General features: G+C 58.2%; 1 protein-coding gene across 3 annotated transcripts in view; it reads left to right on the forward strand.

The window, feature by feature from the left end:
* The window catches only part of ANO1 (anoctamin 1), an 89990-nt gene that overhangs the window by 58450 nt on the left and 8775 nt on the right, over positions 1-22765 (forward strand). Inside the window, exons 13-23 of one of the 3 annotated variants that reach the window (XM_027090101.1) lie at positions 50-61; positions 687-758; positions 2775-2852; positions 3772-3846; positions 7191-7392; positions 7566-7677; positions 8935-8992; positions 10742-10842; positions 11401-11546; positions 14330-14482; positions 21679-21731. In XM_027090101.1, coding sequence (XP_026945902.1) covers positions 50-61; positions 687-758; positions 2775-2852; positions 3772-3846; positions 7191-7392; positions 7566-7677; positions 8935-8992; positions 10742-10842; positions 11401-11546; positions 14330-14482; positions 21679-21731 — 1062 coding nt within the window. The remainder of the gene's footprint in view (positions 1-49; positions 62-686; positions 759-2774; positions 2853-3771; positions 3847-7190; positions 7393-7565; positions 7678-8934; positions 8993-10741; positions 10843-11400; positions 11547-14329; positions 14483-21678; positions 21732-22765) is intronic. The other 2 variants (XM_027090102.1, XM_027090103.1) reach the window with 2 other exon arrangements.

The following is a 22765-nucleotide window of genomic DNA, read 5'->3' on the forward strand; positions in this document are numbered from 1 at the left end:
AAGTAATGAAATCTTTTTGTTTTTGTTTTACGTTTCTGGTTCCCGGAAGGAGGCTGTCAAGGTTTGGAATTTTTTGTCACTTCTCTGTCTTCCGGTAGCCTGTCTCCCTGGGAGAGGGACCTTCTCACACACCTGATCCGTCTGTTTCTGCTGAGTGGTTCCCTGCAGCTCTTCCGTGGCGGGCAGGGGTCTCCGTTTCCTCCCCCACCTCTGGGTCTCTCTTAACCCCTGTTCTTCTGTTCCAGTGCCCTTCGCTGATCTGCTCTGGGCTCCCCCGAGGTCTGGTGCCTCTGGTCTGCCCCCGCTTTGCTGACACTTCCTGCCATCTCTTCTGACCCCCACGGCTCCAGATAGGATATCCTCAGGGGTCAGTTCATGGCTGGGTGTTCAGAGTGAGTGGCCTGCAGGATGGGCTGCAGCCTGGTGCAGACTGACCTGCCTGCAGGACACAGAGCCCGAGTCTGTGGCCTTCCCAGTGGGCTAGGGTTCCCCACAAGGTGGAGAATCCTGGATGAACTGCATACAATGAGTTCTAAATTGGAAATGGTACAAACAGCCAGCTAGGAACTGGCCCCAAAGGGTGTCCAAGGGAATGTCTGGGCTGATTTTGCCATGCGCGCTCCTGTTGAGGGCCTCAAACTCACAAAATTAACAAAGGCTCCCCGCTGACTTGGTTTCTTTCGCAGGACCATCCCAGAGCCGAATATGAGGCCAGAGTTTTGGAGAAGTCTCTTAGGAAAGAATCCAGAAGCAAAGAGGTATGGTGGCCGCTGCCAGTTGGCTTTCCCAGCAGTAAAACATTCTACATGCACCAACATTTCAGACCAGGGATCGGCAAACACTGTGTAGTTGGGGGGCCGGCCCCCAGACAGGGCCAGATAGTAAATATTTTAGACCCTGCAGGCCTCTGTCATAGCAACTCAACTCTACCATTGTAGGATAAAAACAGCCATAGACAACAGGTAAACAAATGGGTCTGGCTGTGTTCCAATAAAACTTTATTTATAAAACAAGCAAGGGGCCGATTTGTCAAACTTGCTAGAGTAGAGATCTACTTTTTTGATCTATCCTGAGGGTGATCTCAAACTTCAGCCAACATTTCAACATCAAGAACCGAGTAGCTTTGCAGCTTTTTTGCTCTGGGTGGTCATTATGTCCAGCCCTCCAGCTCTACATTGAATGATGGTCGGAAGGGTTTGCCCAACAGGGTCCCTGAGCTGCTGGCCAGTTCCTTGTCTCACTCACAGACCGTGAGAATGAGAGAGAGAAGTGCTTTTGTGACGTTCCTGAAGCCGTCACCTTTTTTTTTTTTCCATAACAAATGCCTTTCTTTTTCCTCAAAACCTCTCATTCAAATTGGCAGTCATGTTTGCAGCCTGAATTCTCACAAACCTCTGGGGGTGCTTGGTTATTTTTTTAACGGAGGTTTTTTATATGACATGGGACAAGCACAGAGCCCCCGGGCCCTCGTCCACCTCTCACTGAGGCTGGAAAGTCAGGTCTTGAAGGGATGGGGAACGATTGCAGGACACTCTTCCCGGATCCCAGTGTTCTGCGTCGCATCTGCACCCTCGGCCTCTGGGAGTGACCAGAGCAAACCCCTGCATCGATCTCTCTTGTCATTGTGTCCCATGGACAGAGTTTGCTGGTACAGAGTGGCTGGGGGTCCCAATTATCAAAAGTCCCCTCTGGGGGGGCAAAGTGGGTGCAGCAAAACCCACTCTCGGGCCCCAGTTCCCATAACAGAGCAAAAAGCCCAGCTCAGTCCTCCTGCAGCCAGAAAGCGGGTGCACTTCCCTGAACTCAGAGTCTGAGACGGACCAAGGGTGCAGAGAAAATAACCACAAAAGCGTGAGTCCTCACCCCAAATGAGGAGACTGGCCTTTTAACTTAACACATCAGAACGCATGTCCCGAGCACGTTGCCTTCAGCGCGGCCGCCCTGTGGCCTTGAACCAAGGGCTCCAACAGCCCCGCATGGGCTGCGTCCCCTCTCCTAAAGGGAGAGGCGTGGTCGCCGCTGCTCTGAAGCCCCCAGGCCCCCATGGTGAGCCACCACGACCCGCGTGCAGTGCAGCATCCTCGCCCCCCGACAGTCCACCCCACGGCTTTACGGTGGCCCCTCGTAGCGTGAACGTGGATGGGATTTCATTCCTTCCTAAGGAAAAAAGGGCTCAGTGGCCCATGTCACATCCACTTAAGGCAGGGGCTCGACCAAGCCCGAGTGCCGGGCCTGGGCAGCCATGCCAGGTTCCCGGTCACTGACCCGAGCTCTTTGATCACAAGAGCAACAAAGGTCGGGGTTCACTTCTGCCAGCCTCTGATGGTGACGCCATTTCCCTGGCTCCCAACTTTGTGGTTTTAATTTTTCCCCCAGCTATGGTACCGAATTCGTTTAGGAAAGAAAAGATCCACCCCTTCATTGCCGTGTTAGGATTCCGAGTGTGGCTTCCTTCACGTTGGCGTAAAACGCTCAGGGTCATCCTCGCCTTTGCATAAGATGCACCGTCTGAATGACGGCCACCGTCTGGTGAGAGGGGCCCCGTGGAGCCCACCGAGCTTCCAGGCTGGAGTTTTCATTTCCATTACCTTTGTGGCAGCCTTTCTTTTAGAATGTGGGTCTCTGCCATCTCTGATGGGTTTAAGATGCCCAGAGCCTGAATCAGCCCCAGCCGCCGGCACGGCCAGGGATGTGCTGGCTGCCCAGGGGGCCGATGGGAGCCTGGGTGGCGGTCTCACCCCACGGTGCTCTCTTGTTTCCTCCACCCGCCCCAGAAGCGCCGGCACCTTCCAGAGGAGCCAGCGAACAAATGGAGGCAGAGGGTTAAGACAGCCATGGCGGGGGTGAAACTGGTACATGTCACGTCGGGCCGTCGCGAGGCTTGAGTGTTTGCAGATGACCGAAGTCCACTGTGTTTTCCTCAACCGACTCTGACTGCTGTATTATCCTTTTAACATTCACGCCCACGTTGCTTTGCCTTCCTTCGGTACCCACGGGCTGTGACGTGTGTTGAGGTGTCTCTGCATGGCTGTGGTGGGTTTGTGGGGGGAGCTCGGCTGTCTCTGGAGCTTGTGAAACGTGCCTGTCACAGCTGCCTGCCAGTGGTCCCTGGTCTCATTAACACGCATGCCACCTGCCCTGGAATGCGTGGCCTCGGGTGTCATGCCTGCCAGCATTCTTTGACCTCGTCCATGCATTTTTCCCGTTCAAAATCCACCCCATTCTTGAAACATCCCAGGTTAGCAACAAGCGTCCACTTCAGGTCCCTCCAGACCCTGCTGTCCCTGTGCCAGAGCCTTCGGACCACGTGTCCCTGCTCTCCGCCATTGCTACGTGGCGGGCAGCGTTTGAACTTAGAGTGCTGGTGGCTTGTTTCAACTTGCTCTGCAAAGGAAAATTACTATTATGGTCTGGGTGGCGAAGGAAAACAGCTTAGATCTTCTGGCCTTGGAAATGAGACCTTCAGCCACGAAAAGGAGTCCAGGCTTCTCCCAGACGGGGGTCTGATCATCCAATTTAGAAAAGCCTCTGGCACCATCACGCCCCGTACACAGAGGACTCACTTTTTTAGACAACTATTATTTCTATCGTTTCATAGCATCATTTCATCGGGAATAAGGCCCCGGATGCCAGACGTTTGCATTCGCTCATCATCATTTTTTTTAACCGTGTTTCTGTTGTCCAAGTTGTTCACGCCCATATATATGTGCACACACACATCTTTCCGCTGGGATGGTCCCCACCGCTGACCCAGCCCTGTTCGTGTTGCAGACAGACAAGGTGAAGCTGACCTGGAAAGACCGGTTCCCAGCCTACTTCACCAATTTGGTCTCCATCATCTTCATGGTGAGTTCTGGGAGGTAAAGGAGGGAGTGTACCAAGGTGTGCGGTGCTCACCTGGATGGGGCCAGCCATCCTCGTGGCAGTTGTGTTCATCCCAGGCTAGGCAGGGTGGTGGGGGGATTCCACCAGCCCCCTAAACTGGGGAGGGGCCAGGGTTCTGCAGTGACCCCCAGGGGGCTTCCCAAGCCCTGGGGCCCGTGCGGTGGTTCCCTTTGGTCCCTGACACACATCTTTCGTTCTGAGAGTGACGCATATAAGTAAGTAGTCATTCAAACCTAGGAGTTCACAGGTATTATTTAAGACAAAACGGAGGGCTTTTAAAGAAAACCAGTAAGTGAAGAACACACAGGACAAAAATCAGGACGATGCCACTCAGGTGACAGAGGGCCGGTGACGCCAGGTTCATCCGGACACTGCTGATTTGAATGAATTGCCGACACTGTGGCCGCCTCTATTAGGGGATTTTAATCCCCAGTTAATGCGGCTGCATCCCTGGAAGGCCTCAGGCCCATGCTAGCCGTGCTTTCATTCCCCCCACAATGGGTCAGGGCCACCTGTGGTCACTGTAGCGATGACCTTGCTATCAAGGTCATCCGCATGGCCGCTGTGGACCAAGGGCTGGGCTGTGCCCAGTGGCCTGAGGGCCTCACACCTGCCTGTCCCCCTCCTGCTGCTGAGGAAATGGAGGCCAGAGGTCTCACCCCCTCCCCAGGCCAGAGGCCAGGCAGACAGTCTGCCCTGAGACACCCCCCGCCCTTCCGTATGAACTTGGAGACACACAGGTGGGCTTGCCTTGGTTTTCCACTGGGGGTGGCATCTGAGGCCCCCTAACCTGAATAGTTGAAAGCAGAGGGAGGACTCCGTTTCCCCTAACACTCTCTCACACGGCAAGAAGGACCTCTCTGATATAAAGAAATGTGTGGTGGGGACCCCCAAGACCACAGTTTGGGAGCCACTGTGGGGTGGGGGGAGGGCCGTTGGGCTGTCAGGATGACTGGGTGGCAGTGAGCCCAGCCGTGTTTTGAGGGTCCTGGAGCACACTCCCCAAATGGCACAGGAGTGCTGGCGGGGTGATGTAGGATGACGTGGTCCCTGCCTGGAGCATCCACGGGGCTCACCCGACGGGGGACGGGGTGCGGGAAATGGAAGACCCAGGCACCAGGGCTCAGCCCCTCCTGGCAGAGAAGAAGCGATGTCAGCACAGAAGGTCCAGCGAGGGCGTGACAGGAGGTGGGAGGCTGTGGGCCCTTCTGCGCCCCAGCAAGTTCGGGCAAGAGCCCTCGTGGTACGGGTCACTTCCTTGAATAGTCTTCAGGGGGTTTTGAGTTTCTCTCGTAATAAGGATCAAGATGGTGGGCAGTGGAGTGCTGGTCCGGCACCTCCGTCAGGTTTCTCTGGCCTTCTGCACACCTGTCCTGTGCCTGTGTCCCTCTTGGTCACAACATGGCTGCCCCACCTCCAATATCACCTCCACTTTCCAGGCAGGAGGAAGGGGAAGGAGACAGAGGCCAGCGGAGGCAGCCCCTCTTTGAATGTGCTTTCCCAGAAGGCCTGCCCACACCTCTGCTTGCATCTGGCCCCCCCGTCTGCAGAGAGGCGGGGAGATGGGCACATTGTCACTGCCGCAAAGGTGGGACAGTGGGTTAGGGAACTGGCTGGCCCTCGAGGTCCTGGGGACCCCATCACAGATGAACTGGTTTTGTCCTGCACTCGGGGGCTTCATTCTCCGAACAAATAGCAGTCGAGCACCTACAAGGTGCCCCTGTGCTCCGAACCTGGAGATGCTCGTATGAACACAGTGGCCAAACCCTGGCCCTCACAGCCCTTTCCTTCCAGAGGGGGCGTTGCACCCAGGAGGGGACACAGCTATAGAGCTTGTCACGGGGGTGCGCCGGCCCTCTGACAGGGAAAGGCCGCTGCACCCCCATGACACCTTGCTGAGTCACCCTGCAGGCCTGGCGCCCCGTCTGCACCTCCACACGCAGGCAGGAGGGACATTCCAGAGCCCAGGGCGGTGCCTTCCCCTGGGAGGGGCCTCTTGGCAGGAGCGAGAGATTTTCCCAGGAAAGCCTGCATTCCAGGAGCTGGGAGCTGGCAGCTGGCGGGGAGAGGTACCCACACCTCACCACAGGGCCCCCCCCACTTCATCAGGACGTTCCCCGGGCGTGTGTGGTCACCGTTCAGTCGCCCGCAGATATGGACAGCTACAGAGTTACTCGCCCGAAATTTACAATAAGAGCTTCCTGGGAGATGCCCGTCGCTGTGGCCTCCCTCTGGGGTGAAGCAGGCACAGCCCTTCCAAGCTGCAATCAGAGGCACACAGCATGGCTCAGTGCCCCTCCAGGGCTGTCCTGGGAGCCTCGAGGGGCCGTTCTGGCAGGGCTGGGCCGCCCTGCACAGCCTCAGCGGGAGTGACACGCCCAGGACCCTGGACACACAGAGGGTGCCATGTAGTCGGGCTCGGGTGACAGCCCTGCACAACCGCCCTCCGTTCAGTGTCCCCTCGGCACTGGGATTTGCAGGCATCCTCACTGTTAGGACAGGACAGAGTGAGGACAAGGTCTTCCAGGGCGAGTCAGGGCCTTGGAGGGTAAGGAAGACGAGCCCAGGCAGACACACGGCTCCACACAGAACAGACTTGTCATCCTAGCCTAGCCCGGCCTCTTAAGCGACCGCCAGTCCAAGTTTCAGGGAATGTTCTGGTCCCACAGTGGTTTGGGCAAGATGAGGGTCTCGTTCCCAGGGACAAACCGAAGGGTGTGGGTGGCTCCTGGCGAGGTTGGGAGAAGGGACCCCATCCATCTGTCCCAGCCAGGCCTGCAGCGTTGCCGGTGGGACCAGACCATCCCACGCCCCACCCACCTCTTGCAATAGCATGGAGAACGTCACTGCTTCCACTCAGGGTCATCCAGGCTGGGGGGAAGCCCCCCCTGTAGTCAGCCTGCCGTCACACAAGCCAGGCAGCTTCTGGGTTTGCAGCGACCCTAAGTCGTGTCGGGGACAGTGGGCGAGACGTCACGATGCCCCATAGCGAGTGGCAGAACCTTGCCCTCCAAGCTTGGTAGGCACACCTGGAAAATCCCAGTTCACGCGCTGGGTGACCTGGCCTGCTGGCGCAACCTCTCTGGACATGTCTCCTCTTCTATAAAACAGAACCTAGCCACTCATCCATCTGTGAAGTGAGCACCCATAAAGCCCATGGCATTTGGTGGGTGACAAGAAACACCCATCTTGGTTTTGCAGCGGAAGTGCTCCTGGGTGGGGGGACAGCTGGGCCCAGGGAGCCGGGGGAGGTTCCGATGCGCCCAAGGGGACCCAGCCAAGAGCATCCCCTCCTCCCTCCGCAGATCGCAGTGACCTTCGCCATCGTCCTCGGCGTCATCATCTACAGAATCTCTACGGCCGCCGCCTTAGCCATGAACTCCTCCCCCTCCGTGCGGTCCAACATCCGGGTCACTGTCACGGCCACGGCGGTCATCATCAACTTGGTGGTCATCATCCTCCTGGACGAGGTGTACGGCTGCATAGCCAGGTGGCTCACCAAGATCGGTGAGTGCCCCGGCCAAGCCCTGGAGCCAGGCGGCCCCAGGTCGCCTCCCTCTGGCTGTGGGGCCTTGGGCTGGTCACTCACCCTCTCTGAGCCTCACTGCTGTGACAGCTGAGGGAAGTGGTCAGCCTGGCCCGAAGCAGTGGCTCAGCAGCGCGTGTCTCACTCCTTCTAGAGGTTCCAAAGACGGAGAAGAGCTTCGAGGAGAGGCTGATCTTCAAGGCTTTCCTGCTGAAGTTCGTGAATTCCTACACCCCCATCTTTTACGTGGCGTTCTTCAAAGGCCGGTAGGGGCTTCTTCAGTGACTGAAACACACTGCTTTTCCGCAGTCCAGTAGAAGGCTCCCCTCCCTCATCTCTCTTCAGGTGGGAGGCACCTGGGCCCAGCGCAGAGCAGTCACTGTGGCTCCCACTGCCGCCGAGTTTGGGGAGAGGCCTGGCTCCCGCTGGGCCCCCAGGGAGCAGGGTCCCCTGGGAAGCAGGGACCCTAGACGTTGGGGGCGCCAGGCAGCAGGGACCCTGGGAAGCAGGAACCCTAGACATTGGGGAGCCCAGGGAATAAGGACCCTGGGAAGCAGGGACCCCAGGGAACAGGGACCCTAAGCAGCAGGGACCCGGGAAGCAGGGACCCTAGACGTTGAGGAGCTCAGGGAACAGAACCCTGGGAAGCAGGGATCCCGGGCGGCAAGCTCCAGGGTTCCCCCAGCGTGGGGGATGAGGGCTGCAGGAGCTCCAGGGGTTCCCCCAGCGCGGGGGATGAGGGCTGCAGGGGAAGATATGGGAAGGGCAGCCGCTGGTGTTCCAGGGGTTCCCCCAGCGCGGGGGATGAGGGCTGCAGGGGAAGATATGGGAAGGGCAGCCGCTGGTGTTCCAGGCTGGTGGGGTGTGAACCCCATGCCCTGACCCTCTGGAGCCGTCCTGGGTTTATCGGGGCCTGTGGCCCACCCACCAAGACTCCCCACCACCCCTCCGCCTAGACGCTGGCAGGGCTGATCCCAGAACCCCTTCCGAAGTCACCTTCCTTGGCATGATGTGATTTATAAGTACCACTCCACCCTGGGGTCCTGGAGCTGGGCCGAGGTGCCCAGGCCCCGCTGAGAGCACCCACATCGGAGCGGGCTCTCAGAGGCCCCCTACTCCCTCATCCCACAGGAGGCCGAGAGGCGGCCTCAGGGACCACCTGCACCCCAGCCGGTCCACAGTCCCCAGCGTGGTTCCGTGACCCTGCCATGGCGGGTAGCGCCCTCTGCCCTTAGGCTGCTGTACCTTCTTCCCTTCCTGGGCTCCTCCCCTCTATCTGCCCTTCAGCCTCTTGGTTTCCTGTTGAAGCTGTGTTTTCTTACCCACCTGTTGGTTTGGGAATCACAAACGTTCGACCGACAGAAAACCCCTGCGGCTGATTCTTAGTCGGTCACATGGGCGGAGGGAAGAGCCTGTGAGACACCGGAGGCTCTGACCTGGGGAATCATGACACGGCCCAGTCCCCACCTGGGGGTCTCCCCGAGCCCGCTCTCCCCTCTCTGAATGACCCCCAATTGTTGCAGGTTTGTCGGACGCCCAGGCGACTACGTGTACATTTTCCGTTCTTTCCGGATGGAAGAGGTAACGAGATTGTACGCGCTGCTCCGCTTTCTTGGTTCCGTCCTCACAGCAAACCTGACGGTTCCCTGCCCTGAGAGACCCCTGCTCTGTTCTCCAGCTGCAGGGATGGGGCTTCGATCTCCTTTGGCCTGTCCATGTAGGATTACCCTAAAAGGAGAACGTCTCTTCAGGGTCATGGAAGCCAAAAAGTTACACCCGCTTTTTTTTTTTTTTTTTTTTCTTTTTCTGTAAGACCTTGAATGTTTTTCTCTTTGGTTAAGATGAATTAGTGAGGCAAAAACAGGACTCAGCTACGCTTCTTTTTCTTTAACATTGAAATGCCCACCTCTCCCCCCGCCAAGCGGAATGCTGGTGACCTTGGGCTTCTGCTCAGCGATTCCGGCCACTCCAGGTCTGGTGAGTCGTCCAGCTGCCTTCTGCTGCTGAGTCCTGGCCCCCAGACTTGCTCCGTCAGCTCCGTCAGACCAAGCCAGGCTTCAGGTCTCTGGGAAACCAGTCCAGATTTCCAACTTCCAGAATAATTCGGCATATCGGAAAAGAAGGATCTTTTTTATCAGGGTCTTCTTGATAAAGATTCTGTGAAACAGGGTGGGGAGGATTGGGGTGGGCTTCAGGTACAGGGTCATCTGGCTGCCTGGGGCACAATCTAGAAGTTCAACCACCTAAATGCCGACCCCTGGACATCCCAGGACATAGGCCTCCTCTGCAGTGAGGGATGTTTGCAAGAAGCCCACGACGTGCTGCCCCGCTATACAACACATCATTTACATAGATGACACCCTGTTAAGCGCTTTAATGGTTGGAGAAGTTGGGGAAATGCCTTTGTGGAGTAGAATAAAGTGGAGGACGTCTTTGTTTTTTTTAATGAGATTGATGGCTGGCCCAGATAAATTCTTTGGTGATGGTGTATAAAGTTTTGCTCAGGACTCAGGAGTGAGCTGTGCCCCAGAGTGTCACCCAGTGTCCCTTGAGTTCCCTTCACTTGGACAAGTTAAGCTTCTGACGGCCTGCCCGGCCCCCGGTACAAACCCACAGGGCATTAGGCCTCCGAGAGGTGGCCGGCTCCCTCACCCCGCGGCTGCCCAGCTGCACGGCCCTAGCCTGCGTGGCCCTGGGGCAGGAGCAGCCCTGAGACCCAGCCCTGCCGCTGCCTACTCCCTGGCAGTGTGCTCTGCTCTGAGCCTTGCTGCAGCCCCGAGAGCCTGTTGGCCAGGTTGTACTAGCTTCCCGGAGCTGCTGTGACAAGATACCACAGACCGGGTCGCTTAAAACAGCAGCGATTTATTCTCTTATGGGTCCAGAGGCCAGAAGTCCAAACTCAAGGTGTCCGCAGGGCTACGCTCGCTCCGAAGGTTCCAGGGAGGGTTCCTCCAGGCCTCTCTCCCAGCTCTGGCGGCCGCGGGCGATCCTTGGCCTCACCCTGCTCATCGATGGGCCTCTCCAATCTCTGCCTCGTCTTCACGGGGCCTCCTCCCCTCAGTGTGCCTGTGTGTGTTTCCTCCTCTTATCAGGACACCGGCAATCGGAGCAGGGTCCGCCCTATGCCAGCGCGACCTCATCTTAACTCGGTCACATCTGCAAAGACCCTATTTCCAAATAAGGTTCCATTCCAAGGTTCCGGGGGTTCGATGTGGAGGACACAATTCAACCCTCAGCACGAGGGCTGACCTCCCCTCGCTGGGAGCTGGGGTGGTCTCTCCCGGTAGGCGGGGCGGGGGCGGGGGCTGACGCCCGTTCTCTGTGCCGCAGTGCGCCCCGGGGGGCTGCCTCATGGAGCTGTGTATCCAGCTGAGCATCATTATGCTGGGGAAGCAGCTGATTCAGAACAACCTGTTTGAGATCGGCATCCCGTGAGTAGCATCCGCTTCAGGTCACGGCGGAGCAAGGGGGAGATCGGGGCCTTGGGGCGCTCGGGAGGCCCTTGCAGTAGTCTGGGTGACGCGGGGCCTGGACCAGGGTGGGGGCACCGGAAACAGGGAGGTGGTGAGGACACGGGAGGAAGATGGGCAGTAGCCACCCCTAGTGGACGAGGCCAGGGACGAGGCCAGGATGACCCCTGCTCCCAACTGGCTGAGGATGCAGGGTACCCACAGGTGGCCCCAAACCCACGTGCCAGCCTCCATGGTCCAAGGCAGCCAAGTCTGCTTGGGGCCGGCCAGACCCCTGACACCTGAGGAGCCCTCCCTGGCCTCCGTTTCCTCATGTCACAAACAGAGCAGTGATGCTTGCCCCCTGCCCCTGGGGAAAACGGCAAAGGAAATCATAAACAGAGGGGGCATCGCCAAGATGTTAGTTCAGGACTGAGAACGCGCGAGGGCTCAGAGAATTGGCAAAACAGCTTGGAGGCGCCAGACCCCCGAGCCCACCTCCCTGGAAACCCAACCGAGGTGACGTCGTGTGTCTTTCAGGAAAATGAAGAAGTTCATCCGTTACCTGAGGCTGAGGCACCAGAGCCCCTCTGACCACGACGAGTACGTGAAGAAGAAGCAGCGGTACGAGGTGGATTACACGCTGGAGCCCTTCGCGGGCCTCACCCCGGAGTACATGGAGATGAGTGAGTGACGGGAGAACCCTGTCCTGGGAGACGGGGCAGGACGGAAAAGGGCCAGCTGGCCGCCTGGGGCTCGCTGCGGTCCCTGCACGGAGCGGGACACACCCAGGACTCAGCCGTGTCACCTGCAGCTGTGCCGCTGGATGGGAGGATGCCCAGAGGTGGCACATGACTCCCAGGAGTGGGGCGCGAGAGAGAGGGGACGGGCCAGGTGTGGCCTGCGTGGCAGCCACCTGGAGCCTCCCTGACCCCACCTCTGACCTCTCCCTCCACTTGGGCCACGCTGGCCTCCTTGCTGTTACCCAAACTCATAGAGGTCACTCCTGCCAAGGGGCCTTTGCACTGGCTGTGCCCTGCCCATAACGCTTTCCCCTGGTATGAGCGTCACTCCCTCTCTCCCTTCCTCCAGGGCTCTGCTCAGAATGTCCCCCACCAGAGGGGTCTTCCCCACCGCAGGGTTTAAAAGGGGCAGCCTCTCCCCCTGCTTTCTGGTTCTCACCGCAGCTGATATCTTTAGTCCCCAACCCTTCCTCATTCCTCCACCGTCTGCCTCTCCCGTAGAATCAAAGCTCCATGAAAGCAGGTCTTTTTTCTTCACTGCTGTACCCCCTGCCCCTAGCACAGGTCCAGGTATACAGTGGGTGCTCAATGTGTGCTCCCTGAATGAATGGATGAGTGAAGGCTGACACTCCCGCACAGGGGTCCCAGTGTCGTGCCCCCTAACCACCATGGACAGCTTATCTTAAATGCTGGGGGACTTCCCTGGCGGTCCAGTGGTTAAGACTCTGGGCTTCCACAGCCGGGGCCCCGGGTTTGATCCCTGGCCGGGGAACTAAGATTCCTCAAGCCTCGCAGTGCAGCAAAAAAAAAAAAATTTTAATGCTGGTTCCCAGGCCCAATCCTGGTCTGCACGGAATGGGACCCAGGACTCTGCGTTTTAACAGGCACCTGGGCAAACCAGCCAGGGACTGGTCTGCAGGGTGGGCTGGTCAGGGGTGGGGTGGCCTTGGGTTTCAGGAGCGGTTCTGTTTAATTGTACCGCGGGTGTGTCCCTCCCTGTTGGCAGAGCTGGTCCCAGTAAGTCACTCCCAGCTTCCCGGACACCAGTGCCGTAACACTCTGAGACTTAAGACAAGGAGATGGTATGGCGTCTGGGTGACATCCTCCCGGACATCGTCCCGGAATCAAATCCAGGCTGAACCGGAGGCAGACGGGCAGCTCCCCGCCCTGCGGGTGCTGCCTCCCCAGGCCTGCTCTCTGCCCAGCTGTTTATGCTCATCGTGGGGCCTGGGAGGAGGGTCTCCACTGCCTGACCCCGTGGGCGGATGGACACCGAGAACAGCAGCCTATGGTCCGCTGAGAGACTGCAGTCGGTCGTTTCCCCAGATTTTAATTTTTTTTTAAGTTTATTATTATTTTTTTTTTTGGCTTCGTTGGGTCTTCGTTGCTGCGCACAGGCTTTCTCTAGTTGCGGCGAGCGGGTGCTTCTCTTGTTGTGGAACACCGGCTCTAGACGTGCGGGCTTCAGTAGTTGCAGCGCGTGGGCTTAGTAGTTGTGGCGCACGGGCTTAGCTCCTCCGCGGCATGTGGGATCTTCCCGGACCATGGCTCGAACCCATGTCCCCCGCATTGGCAGGCGGATTCTTAACCGCTGTGCCACCAGGGAAGTCCCCAGATTTTAATTTTTATGGTGGCTGGAGAGTCCTGGATCCTCTGGGGTTTAGTGAAATGAAATTCCTGGGGGAGGCCCCTCCTGCCCCCCCCAAAGAGCAGCCACCCTGTGCCTGGCCGTCTCCTCCAGGCCGACTCGGGCTGGGATGGGGTAGGTGGAAGAAAAGGCCCAGTGGGCATGACCCACCCGCGCCTCCTGCTGCTCTCCCCACTGCTGTCCCTGCAAGGGGAGGCAGCGTCACTCGGGAGTCGGGGAACCCGCAGCCTCGGGGCTCAGCAGCCCCCTGGCCCCAACGCCGAGCTTATCCGGTGGCCTCCATCCTGTCCATCATCTCCAGAGCCTTCAGGCGAGGCCAGCATCCACAGAAACATCCTGCAGAGCCCCCGTGGGGCACGTGAGGGGCCAGGGACGTGGCTCTGGGACGAGGGATCACACAGAGCCTCCAGGCACCCCGGCGCGCTAACAGTGGTCACGCTCAGCCCGCTGGGCCCGGGGCCACATTCTGCCGGCTTCCCTGTTTCCCGCCTGGCACCGAGCGCCCTTGGGCGAGGTCCGGCTGTGCAGTTCCTGAGCCAGCTTCCTCCACTCACTTCCATTCAGCACCCTCTCCCCGACCTGCCCCGCCGGCCCATGATGAGCAGAAGGAGGGACAGTGAGGGAGGGAGGCAGAGGGGCGAGATTGTCCAGACAGCGGGCGGCGGTCCCCGACCGGCTCCCCGGGGCCCGACGGAGGGGGGCGCTGGGGGCTGTTGGAGACGCAGTGATGCTCGCGGGCCCGCCAGGTCCTAGGAAGCACGAGGGCACCGTCCCGGCCCGCACACAGGGTGACTGAGGCTGGGCCTTTGTGCTCACGGGCACCTTTTTCCCGTTAACTGGTGATTTTTAAGATCAGACATATGATAAGTGAGTACACGGCCTTTATTCAAGAGACAAGACTCAGGCCCAGAGCAAAACTTGGAACCTTGCCCACAGCTCCCTCCCGGCCTGGGCATGTCCGAGATCCCCTCTTACACATGGGAGGCAGGGCCCATCCGACCCGGGGGCGTGGGGCGGGGGTCCTGCCATCCCGGGACAGGGACAGTGCATGCTGACCGCCGTCCCCTCCTCTCTGCAGTCATCCAGTTCGGCTTTGTCACCCTGTTCGTTGCGTCCTTCCCGCTGGCCCCGCTCTTTGCGCTGCTGAACAACATTATTGAGATACGCCTGGACGCCAAGAAGTTCATCACCGAGCTCCGAAGGCCGGTGGCCGTCAGAGCCAAGGACATCGGTGAGTGCTCTGGGCGCTGGGGTTGGAGGACATACTGGGCTTGGGGAAAGGGTGCTGCTCCCCGGAAGCCAGAGGCAGAGCTAGCAAAGTGGGGTCCCGGGCTCCTCACTGCACCTGCCCTGGGGACAGGGTCAGAGATGGGGCGGGGGGTGAGGATGCAGGGCCTCCGGGCCCCTCCCCACCCCACCCCGAACTGCCAACTCCTGAGATGTGTGGGCCGCGGAGAACACTTGGGAAAGAGCTCGTGGCTCGGATATCAGAGCTGCTCCCCGGTGTGCTGCTCCAGGAGGCCCACAAGGTACATTCCCTCTGATGGCCCTCAGCACCCCTGCCCCTCCCCGGCTGTCTGCATGGCCCAGAGCACAGAGCCAGACCAGCTCATAGTAGCTGCTCAGCAGTGCCTTCCTACAGAGGGTATCGTTTAGTCATTTAACGTTCACAGAAGAGTAAAGGAAGGAGGGAGCCCCCTCCCAGCAATGAAGGAAGAGCATCGTGTCACCTGCCTGTCGGGTCAGGGCCGAGAGCAACCTGGGCTTTTTAACCCCGAGTCACTAAGGCGCTCCTCATCCATGTGGAAGAGGGGCTTGGGGTTGGGGGACGTTTAACACCAGCATAAGGACTAACTTTCGAATAGTCAAAGGTGTCGAAAGTGGAACCGACATCCTTATGGAGTGGTGAGCTCCCCGTCACCAGAGGCATTTAAGCATATGTGGGTGCCCGTCTGTCCAGGAGTGGGGGGATCTAGCAGGCAGGGCTCAGCTAGCAGACCTAGCAGGCCTTGGCCACAGCTAGCCCCCACCAGCAAGGACAATGCTCATTGTATCTTAAAGGGAATCAACTTAATCCGGAACCCAATTTTCAGGGTGAAAACAAAAAAGTCTTTATTGGGATTTTATCTTGAAATGAGATGGAAAATTACAAAATATATTTGTTTTATCTCCTATTGAACACAATTTTAGTTACAACAGCACCTGTGCTAGTTCTGTGCTGGTTCCTAGAACAAACAAGATGGAATTGTGTGTTAGGGATGTTATCTGTCATTTTACCAAAATAAGGTTTGCACACCAGCGAGATAGATCTTTGGGTTGGGCTTTTTTTTTTTAATAAATTTATTTATTTTTATTTATTTTTTGCTACGTTGGGTCTTCGTTGCTGCGCACGGGCTTTCTCTAGGTGTGGCGAGCGGGGGCTACTCTTCGTTGCGGTGCACGGGTTTCTCATCGTGGTGGCTTTTCTTGTTGCAGAGCACAGGCTCTAGGTGCGCAGGCTCAGTAGTTGTGGCTCGCGGGCTCCAGAGCACAGGCTCTGTAGTTGTGGCGCACAGGGTTAGTTGCTCCACGGCACGTGGGATCTTCCCGGACCAGGGCTCGAACCCGTGTGCCCTGCATTGGCAGGCGGATTCTTAACCACTGCGCCACCAGAGAAGTCTGGGTTGGGCTTTTGTAGCCCAAATATAATCTTGCAAAAATGCAGGGGCTTCGTCACTCCTTCCAAAACCTTCTCTCGCCCTCGGCATTGGGTCGCCCTCGTTGAAAACGCCCCTGAGGCCATTGCATCCCCAGCCAGGGGCTCCTTGGCCCGTGCGGGGCCCCATGGTGCGGCCCCCACCCGCTGATGATGCCAGGCCCACTGATTCTCCACCATCCACCCCCGCCCCCCGGGAAGCCTGGAGTCCGGCTTTACACGGTGCAGCCTCTCGGGTTGAACCGGATGAAATCGCCGTTCTCACGATTCAGACGCGCTCAGATATCGGTGATTCCACCTGGTTCACATTTGTGCTCTGGGCCCCGTGATGTGACCTGCCGGCCCCAGGCTTAGAGAGGGTCCAGGCACGCTCGCTGTTCCACCAGGAGGGACGTCTAAGCCCAGCTGCGGTACAGAGGTCATCGCCCTGTGTTTTGACACTTTAGTCTCTCCTTCCTATCTGGACGACCCGGGCAATCAGCAAAGACCCGGCAAACAGATGTCTTCCGTCCTAGACCTCGTTTATGATTTTAAAAGATTTTAAGGCCCCAGAACTCACTGGCCTGTGAAGTCCCTTCTGGCTCCCTGATTCTGCCTCATCTGTGGCCTTGGAGCGAGCCTTCGCCCCTCACACCACACCCCTACGCAGCCGGGAGGGCCGTGGCCACAGGGCCGGCGGGGACAGCAGTCCAAAGCAGTGGGTTTGCTGCTGCACTGAGTCAGAGCCTGGCTCACGTTTCCATGAACGGCCGGAGAGTAAACGTTTTTGTCTCTGTGGACTGAGGTGATGTGCAGAATTCTCACCGAAAGGCTAAGTTTCTCACGCTTTTTTCACTCACACTTGAAAATGCAAGAGCTGTTCTTTGCTCGTGGGTCATCCAACAACACCAGCCATGCACTGATTTGGGCCACAGGCCGTGTTTGCAAATCCCCGCCTCGAGATCAAGGTGACGCGGAACCCAGGGCTCTCGGAAGCGTACCCCGCCCTGCTCTGAGGACGACCCCAGAGAGCTGTGCCTGGCATTGAACTTTCTCTGGGGCTTTCAGCTGTCGAGTCCCCCCAGGAGCCTCATGGGGAAGCTGGGGCAAATCCTCGGTCCCATTTTCCAGATGGGGAGACTGAGGCCAGGTGGTTAGCGGAGCTGAGCTGGAACCGGAGCGCTCAAGCCCTCAGCCCCTCCCGGCACACCTCCGTGAGGTGCACGCCTGAGGCCTGCATGGGGCAGACGGTCATCCCACCAGGCGCTCCCTGGACAGTCCTTGGGAATCCTGAGCCCGTGCCCAGCGGCCGTGAAGAAAAGAGCGTCGCCTCCCGCCACTTGCTGCTTACAAAGGCCCGATTCTCAGGCGCCCGGAGGCCCCAGGCGTGTCCACGGCGGCCAGAGTTTGCTTTGGCATCTGTGCCTGGCAGAGCCGTGGCCGTGTCCTGTAGCAGCACCCAGAGCCTGCAGCCCCCCCAGGGTGGAAGGGAGCACCGGGGCGCCACGCTGCCACCGGCCCTCCGCGGCCCTGGTGGGCGTTGTCGTTCCCACCACGAGCAGGGCTTGGATCATATCCTCAGGGTTTCTGATCGCGGCTCCTCGATTATTCCCAGTCCTTACGGACTGGCTGCTCCCTTCCTGGTTCCTGCCTGGTCAGCTGGAGCATAATCTGGGTTTGTTTATGGCCTCCTCCACGGTAACCTTTCCTTGAAGAGGCTTTTGTATTCCTCCTGTGATCCGTGCAGGGCCCTGAGGGGACAGAGGGCCCCAGTGGCCCCCATGACCTGCACCCACGGCGCCAGGGGTGTCTGGAGGAAGCACTGCCACAAAGCACAGGCGCCGCGACTGCCCTGCTTGGCCCTGGAGGGGGGGGGTGTGGCGAGTGGCTGCAGTGACCCAGCCGTGTGCGCACGTGGGAACCGGCTCCAGCATCGCAGTCCTGACCTTTGACTCCAGACCAGCATGCTTCCTGCCCTCATGCTCATTCTTCAGAGCCTTCCGAGTGAGGAACTCTGCCTGAGCTCGGCTCCCGGGTGCTGAGAGTTGACAGGCGCGTCTAAACACCTCCCTGACGTGTGCTTGGAAACGGGGCTTAGCGTCTCCTGGGACAGCAGTGATGCCTTGAAGAAGGCCGATGGAAATGAGGCATCTCCCCCCGCGAGATTTTCATAAGCGAAGCCCAGATTTGTCCCAAACAGCATCAGCCCCTTGTACCTCGAGGTCGTCAGAGCAATGATTCTTATCCTGGAGTGCAGAGTGTGTCTGAATAACTTGGAGCGTCAAGGCTCCAGAAGAGATGATCCTGCGGGCCGGAGCGGCGTCCGGGTTCTGCACTTTCGCAACAGGAGCCCACGGTTCTGGGGTGGGGATCGCACAGAGGACCGTCGGCCCGGACATAAAGGCACTGCAGGACCTGGAAGCCCGGCTCAGCCCCGGGCCGTGGAAAGCCCTCGCTAGCCCATCCGTCTCCCACCTCAGCAGCTCCGTTTTCTGTTGTCACCTGTCTCAGCCCGTTGGGCCGCTGCCTGGGCCGGCCGCAGACTCATTTCCTCCTGCTGTGCTCAGGAGCCGCCCCCCGAGGCAGCCCCCTGCCCGGAAACCTCAACTTGCCAGGCTCACCGGCACCCTGGCCCCCCACTCGGAGTCCTCAAGCTCAGAGCCCTCGGGGCCAGGCGGGGCCGCAAGAAGGAGTGGACGAAACATACACAGCAGGCGTGCTTGTTCCCATGAAACACCCAACCCTCGGGGGTTTTTTGTCTCCCCACTTTAGTCAGGTCTGGGTTTGGATAAATGTTTCTCTAAGCGACTGGTGGTGATAAAGGGAGTTGCCTTGGTACAGAGAGACCTGCAGTGCATTGTGTGGCCTGAAGGAGGCGCCGCTGCCAGCCACGGCCAACTGTAGTCCTGGAGATGCCAGCCTGCTGCTGACCCAGAGCTGAGGCTCCTTTAGAAGCAGCAAGTTTCGCTTTTTAAAAACACGTCATCCCGGTCTGTGAACATCCATCGACATTTTTTTTTCTATTTGCATTGTATCTTTTTTTTTTAACATCTTTATTGGAGTATAATTGCTTTACAATGGTGTGTTAGTTTCTGCTTTATAACAAAGTGAATCAGTTATACATATACATATGTCCCCATATCTCTTCCCTCTTGCATCTCCCTCCCTCCCACCCTCCAGATCCCACCCCTCTAGGTGGTCAGAAAGCACCGAGCTGATCTCCCTGTGCTATGCGGCTGCTTCCCACTAGCTATCTATTTTACGTTTGGTAGTGTATATATGTCCATGCCACTCTTTCACTTTGTCACAGCTTACCCTTCCCCCTCCCCATATCCTCAAGTCCATTCTCTAGTAGGTCTTTGTCTTTATTCCCGTCTTACCCCTAGGTTCTTCATGACCCTTTTATTTTTCCCGTAGATTCCATATATATGTGTTAGCATACGGTATTTGTTTTTTCTCTTTCTGACTTACTTCACTCTGTATGACAGACTCTAGGTCCATCCACCTCGCTACAAATAACACAATTTCGTTTCTTTTTATGGCTGAGTAATATTCCATTGTATATATGTGCCACATCTTTATCCATTCATCCGATGATGGACACTTCCATATCCTGGCTTCCATATCTGACTTCCTGGCTATTGTAAATAGAGCTGCAATGAACTCTGTGGTACATGTCTCTTTTTGAATTATGGTTTTCTCAGGGTATATGCCCAGTAGTGGGATTGCTGGGTCGTATGGTAGTTCTGTTTTTTAGTTTTGTTTTGTTTTGTTTTGTTTTGCGGTACGCAGGCCTCTCACTGTTGTGGCCTTTCCCGTTGCGGAGCACAGGCTCCGGACACGCAGGCTCAGCGGCCATGGCTCACGGGCCCAGCCGCTCAGCGGCATGTGGGATCTTCCCGGACCGGGGCACGAACCCGTGTCCCCTGCATCGGCAGGCGGACTCTCAACCACTGCGCCACCAGGGAAGCCCTATTTTTAGTTTTTTAAGGAACCTCCATACTGTTCTCCATAGTGGCTGTATCAATTTACATTCCCACCAGCAATTTTTAAGTAGCGGGCAAGCTCGAGGAAACACCCACGCACCTGGATGTGGCAACCTCTGCTCGGGCGTGAAGCCTAGTTGGAAGGGCTTTCTACGTTCGTACAGTCACTCAGCCAACACTTAGCCAACAGCACCCAGCCCCACGTGCCAGGCTGCCTGCTAGACCCGGGAGGGATGAAGGATGTGCTCCCCGGGAGCGTGGAGTCTCCAGAAGGGCTCCCCGCCCCCGAGGCGGCCAGCCGTGAGGGTGGGCCCTGCACAGCGCTGACTTCGTACAGATGCGTCGTCCGAGGAGCTGCCTCTTGCTCACTTGCACCTCGAGTGCTTCCTTCGGGAGAGATGGGAAGGGTGGTGGATCTAGCGCCCCGAGGCGTGCAGGCCCCATGACCGCCCTGCCACTGCTCCAGCGCGAAAGTGAATCAAACACCGCTGCCCTCGTGGGAAGACCCAACAGAGCCGGGACGAGCTTCGCATCTCGGGTTCGGTGATAGCCGGCACGGGCGGCTGATGGGCAGGGAGGTGAGCGTCACTCCCACGAGGCCCCGCAGAAGGGTCTACAGCGGGCAGCGTGAATGCTTGCTTCGTGGAGTGGTACCTGGCGGCGGCTGGGGAGCCCCCTCACGGCAGACCTTGGGTGCTGGGTCCCAGCCTGCGGCTTCCAGCTTCTGGGCTACATGGGCCTGAACTCCTGCGGTCTCTGCAGACCCCCAAGCATACACTCCCGAGACGGGCGCTCACTGCGAGGGCAGGAACGCCCATGAGCAGCTCTATGTGCCCTGGGTGGAGCCCCCCAACCACCGGCCACTGTCCCCTCCACCCCTTCCTGAGGAGTGCCGTTGTCACCACTCAGGTCTGGCTCCGGGCAGGGAGAGAGAGTGCCTGGGACAGGATTCCAGCCCCAGCTTTTCCGTGATGTGTGCTAGCCTCATAGGAACGCGGTCAGGTTGGGGGCAGGGGCACTGGGCGCCCGTCCAGGAGTCGCAGCATTGAGGCCCTAAGGAGTGGGGCTAGCCCTGGATAAAGTGCTTCTGTCCTGGGCTTTCTGGTTCAGAAAGGACCATCCTTCTGTTCACCTGCGATGAGCTACAGTGCTGCACCTTGGGGTGATGGGAACAAGGGGGCATCCAGACGGGAAATGGTTTGTACCGCACTGCTGTCCAGTCATTATACCCAGGCCATGGTCCCAGCCTCACCAGCCGGGGGCCCTGGCTTTGCTCCCTGACACTCGCCCTGCATCTGGCCTGTCCCTAAATTCAGTTTTCCTGGCACTAGAGCTACGGAAAATTCATAGGACATCAAACTTCGTGGTTTCAGTCTCCAGTTACTGCTGCGTGGGCTCTTTGGGGCAGGAGCTGCGTACAAACTGAATCTTTGTCTCTCTAGAGAAAGACTCCATCCACGCCGATCAGTAGTTTACGCAGCTTCGCGGGAGATTGTTCAGAACCAGGGACCAGGTGTTTCTAAGCATCTCTTTGAGAAGCTACACAGTTTGCTTACAAACAGCTGACGAGCCAGTACAAGCCATGGGCTCCGTTGTCAGCCAGGCTCCCCCAGGTCCTCCCCAAACTATTCCCTGTTACCACGTGTCTGACCTGCCCCAGAAGAGGACCAGACTGGCCCCTGCGAAGGCCGGGCTGCTGCCTGCTAGCCCGAGTTACTGAGAGCCAGGGCAAGGGGGTCTTTAAACCTGTGCTTCCCTTTCCCCCAGGCATCTGGTACGATATCCTCAGAGGCATCGGGAAGCTTGCCGTCATAATCAACGTAAGTGACCGGTGACGTCAGGACCTCGGCCAGGAAGCCCGGCCGAGCTGCCCTGCAGCCGGGCACCCCTTCCCCTTCCAGAGAGCTGGTGCGTACCTCCAGCCTCGGAGCGGTTCCCAGCTGGCAGGAGCATCTCCTCTTCAGAAGCATCCCTTGGTCCTGTTGAGGGGTGGGGCGGGCTCTGGTGGGAATGACAAAATCTCCTCGACCTTTCTCTGCAACCGGGGGCAAAACCCTCCACTGTGCCCACCTTGGCCCCTAAGTCCCCTCTCTCCCAAGTCCTGAGAACAAACAAGAGAAGGAGATAGAGGCAGACAGGGAGGGAGAGAGACAGAGACAGGGAGGGCGGGAGAGAGAGACACACAGAGACACAGAGACAGAGAGAGACACGGAGATTCCTCATTAGCAACTCTTCTGCTCTTTTTAAAAAAAGTTAATTTTGGGACGTCCCTGGAGGTCCAGTGGTTAAGACTCCGTGCTTCCACTGCAGGGGACACGGGTTCGATCCCTGGTCGGGAACTAAGATCCCGCAGGCCACGCAGCACGGCCAAAAAAAAAAGTTAACTTTCCCCCTTTATGTGAAACTCATGCCCGCTCTTCAAAGAAAGTTTGAGAAATCCTGAAACACGGAGAGAAGAGGAACCTGCCAGGCGCCCACACATGCACACAGGCACGCACAGACACACGAGCTCGCTGAGGACAGTGCCCCGCGCTCCACGGCCCTGCCCCAGCATCTGGTCCACGCCTTCCTGACACGAGAACCCCAGGGGGGTCTGCAACGCCTCAGCCCTGTGACCCCAACCCCTCCACCAGCCGGCCAAGCCTGAGCCCCCCAGAAGCTGCCACCCTGCGCCTTGTAGGGTCGGGGATGGAGCGGGGGGCGGGCGGGCAGCTCCCTGGAGCAGATGGTCACAGTGCTGGGTCAGGGTCACAGTGAGGCCCTGACACTCAGTCCCCACGGCACAGGAAGGGATGCTCGGCCCGGGAGAAGGGACCCTCAGAGCCCTGGACCTGCTTTCCCTGCTGGCTGACAG

This window comes from Aethalodelphis obliquidens, unplaced genomic scaffold, assembly GCF_003676395.1.
Source record: "Aethalodelphis obliquidens isolate GAN/ISIS:26980383/991018 unplaced genomic scaffold, ASM367639v1 scaffold69, whole genome shotgun sequence".
NCBI lineage: Eukaryota > Metazoa > Chordata > Mammalia > Artiodactyla > Delphinidae > Aethalodelphis > Aethalodelphis obliquidens.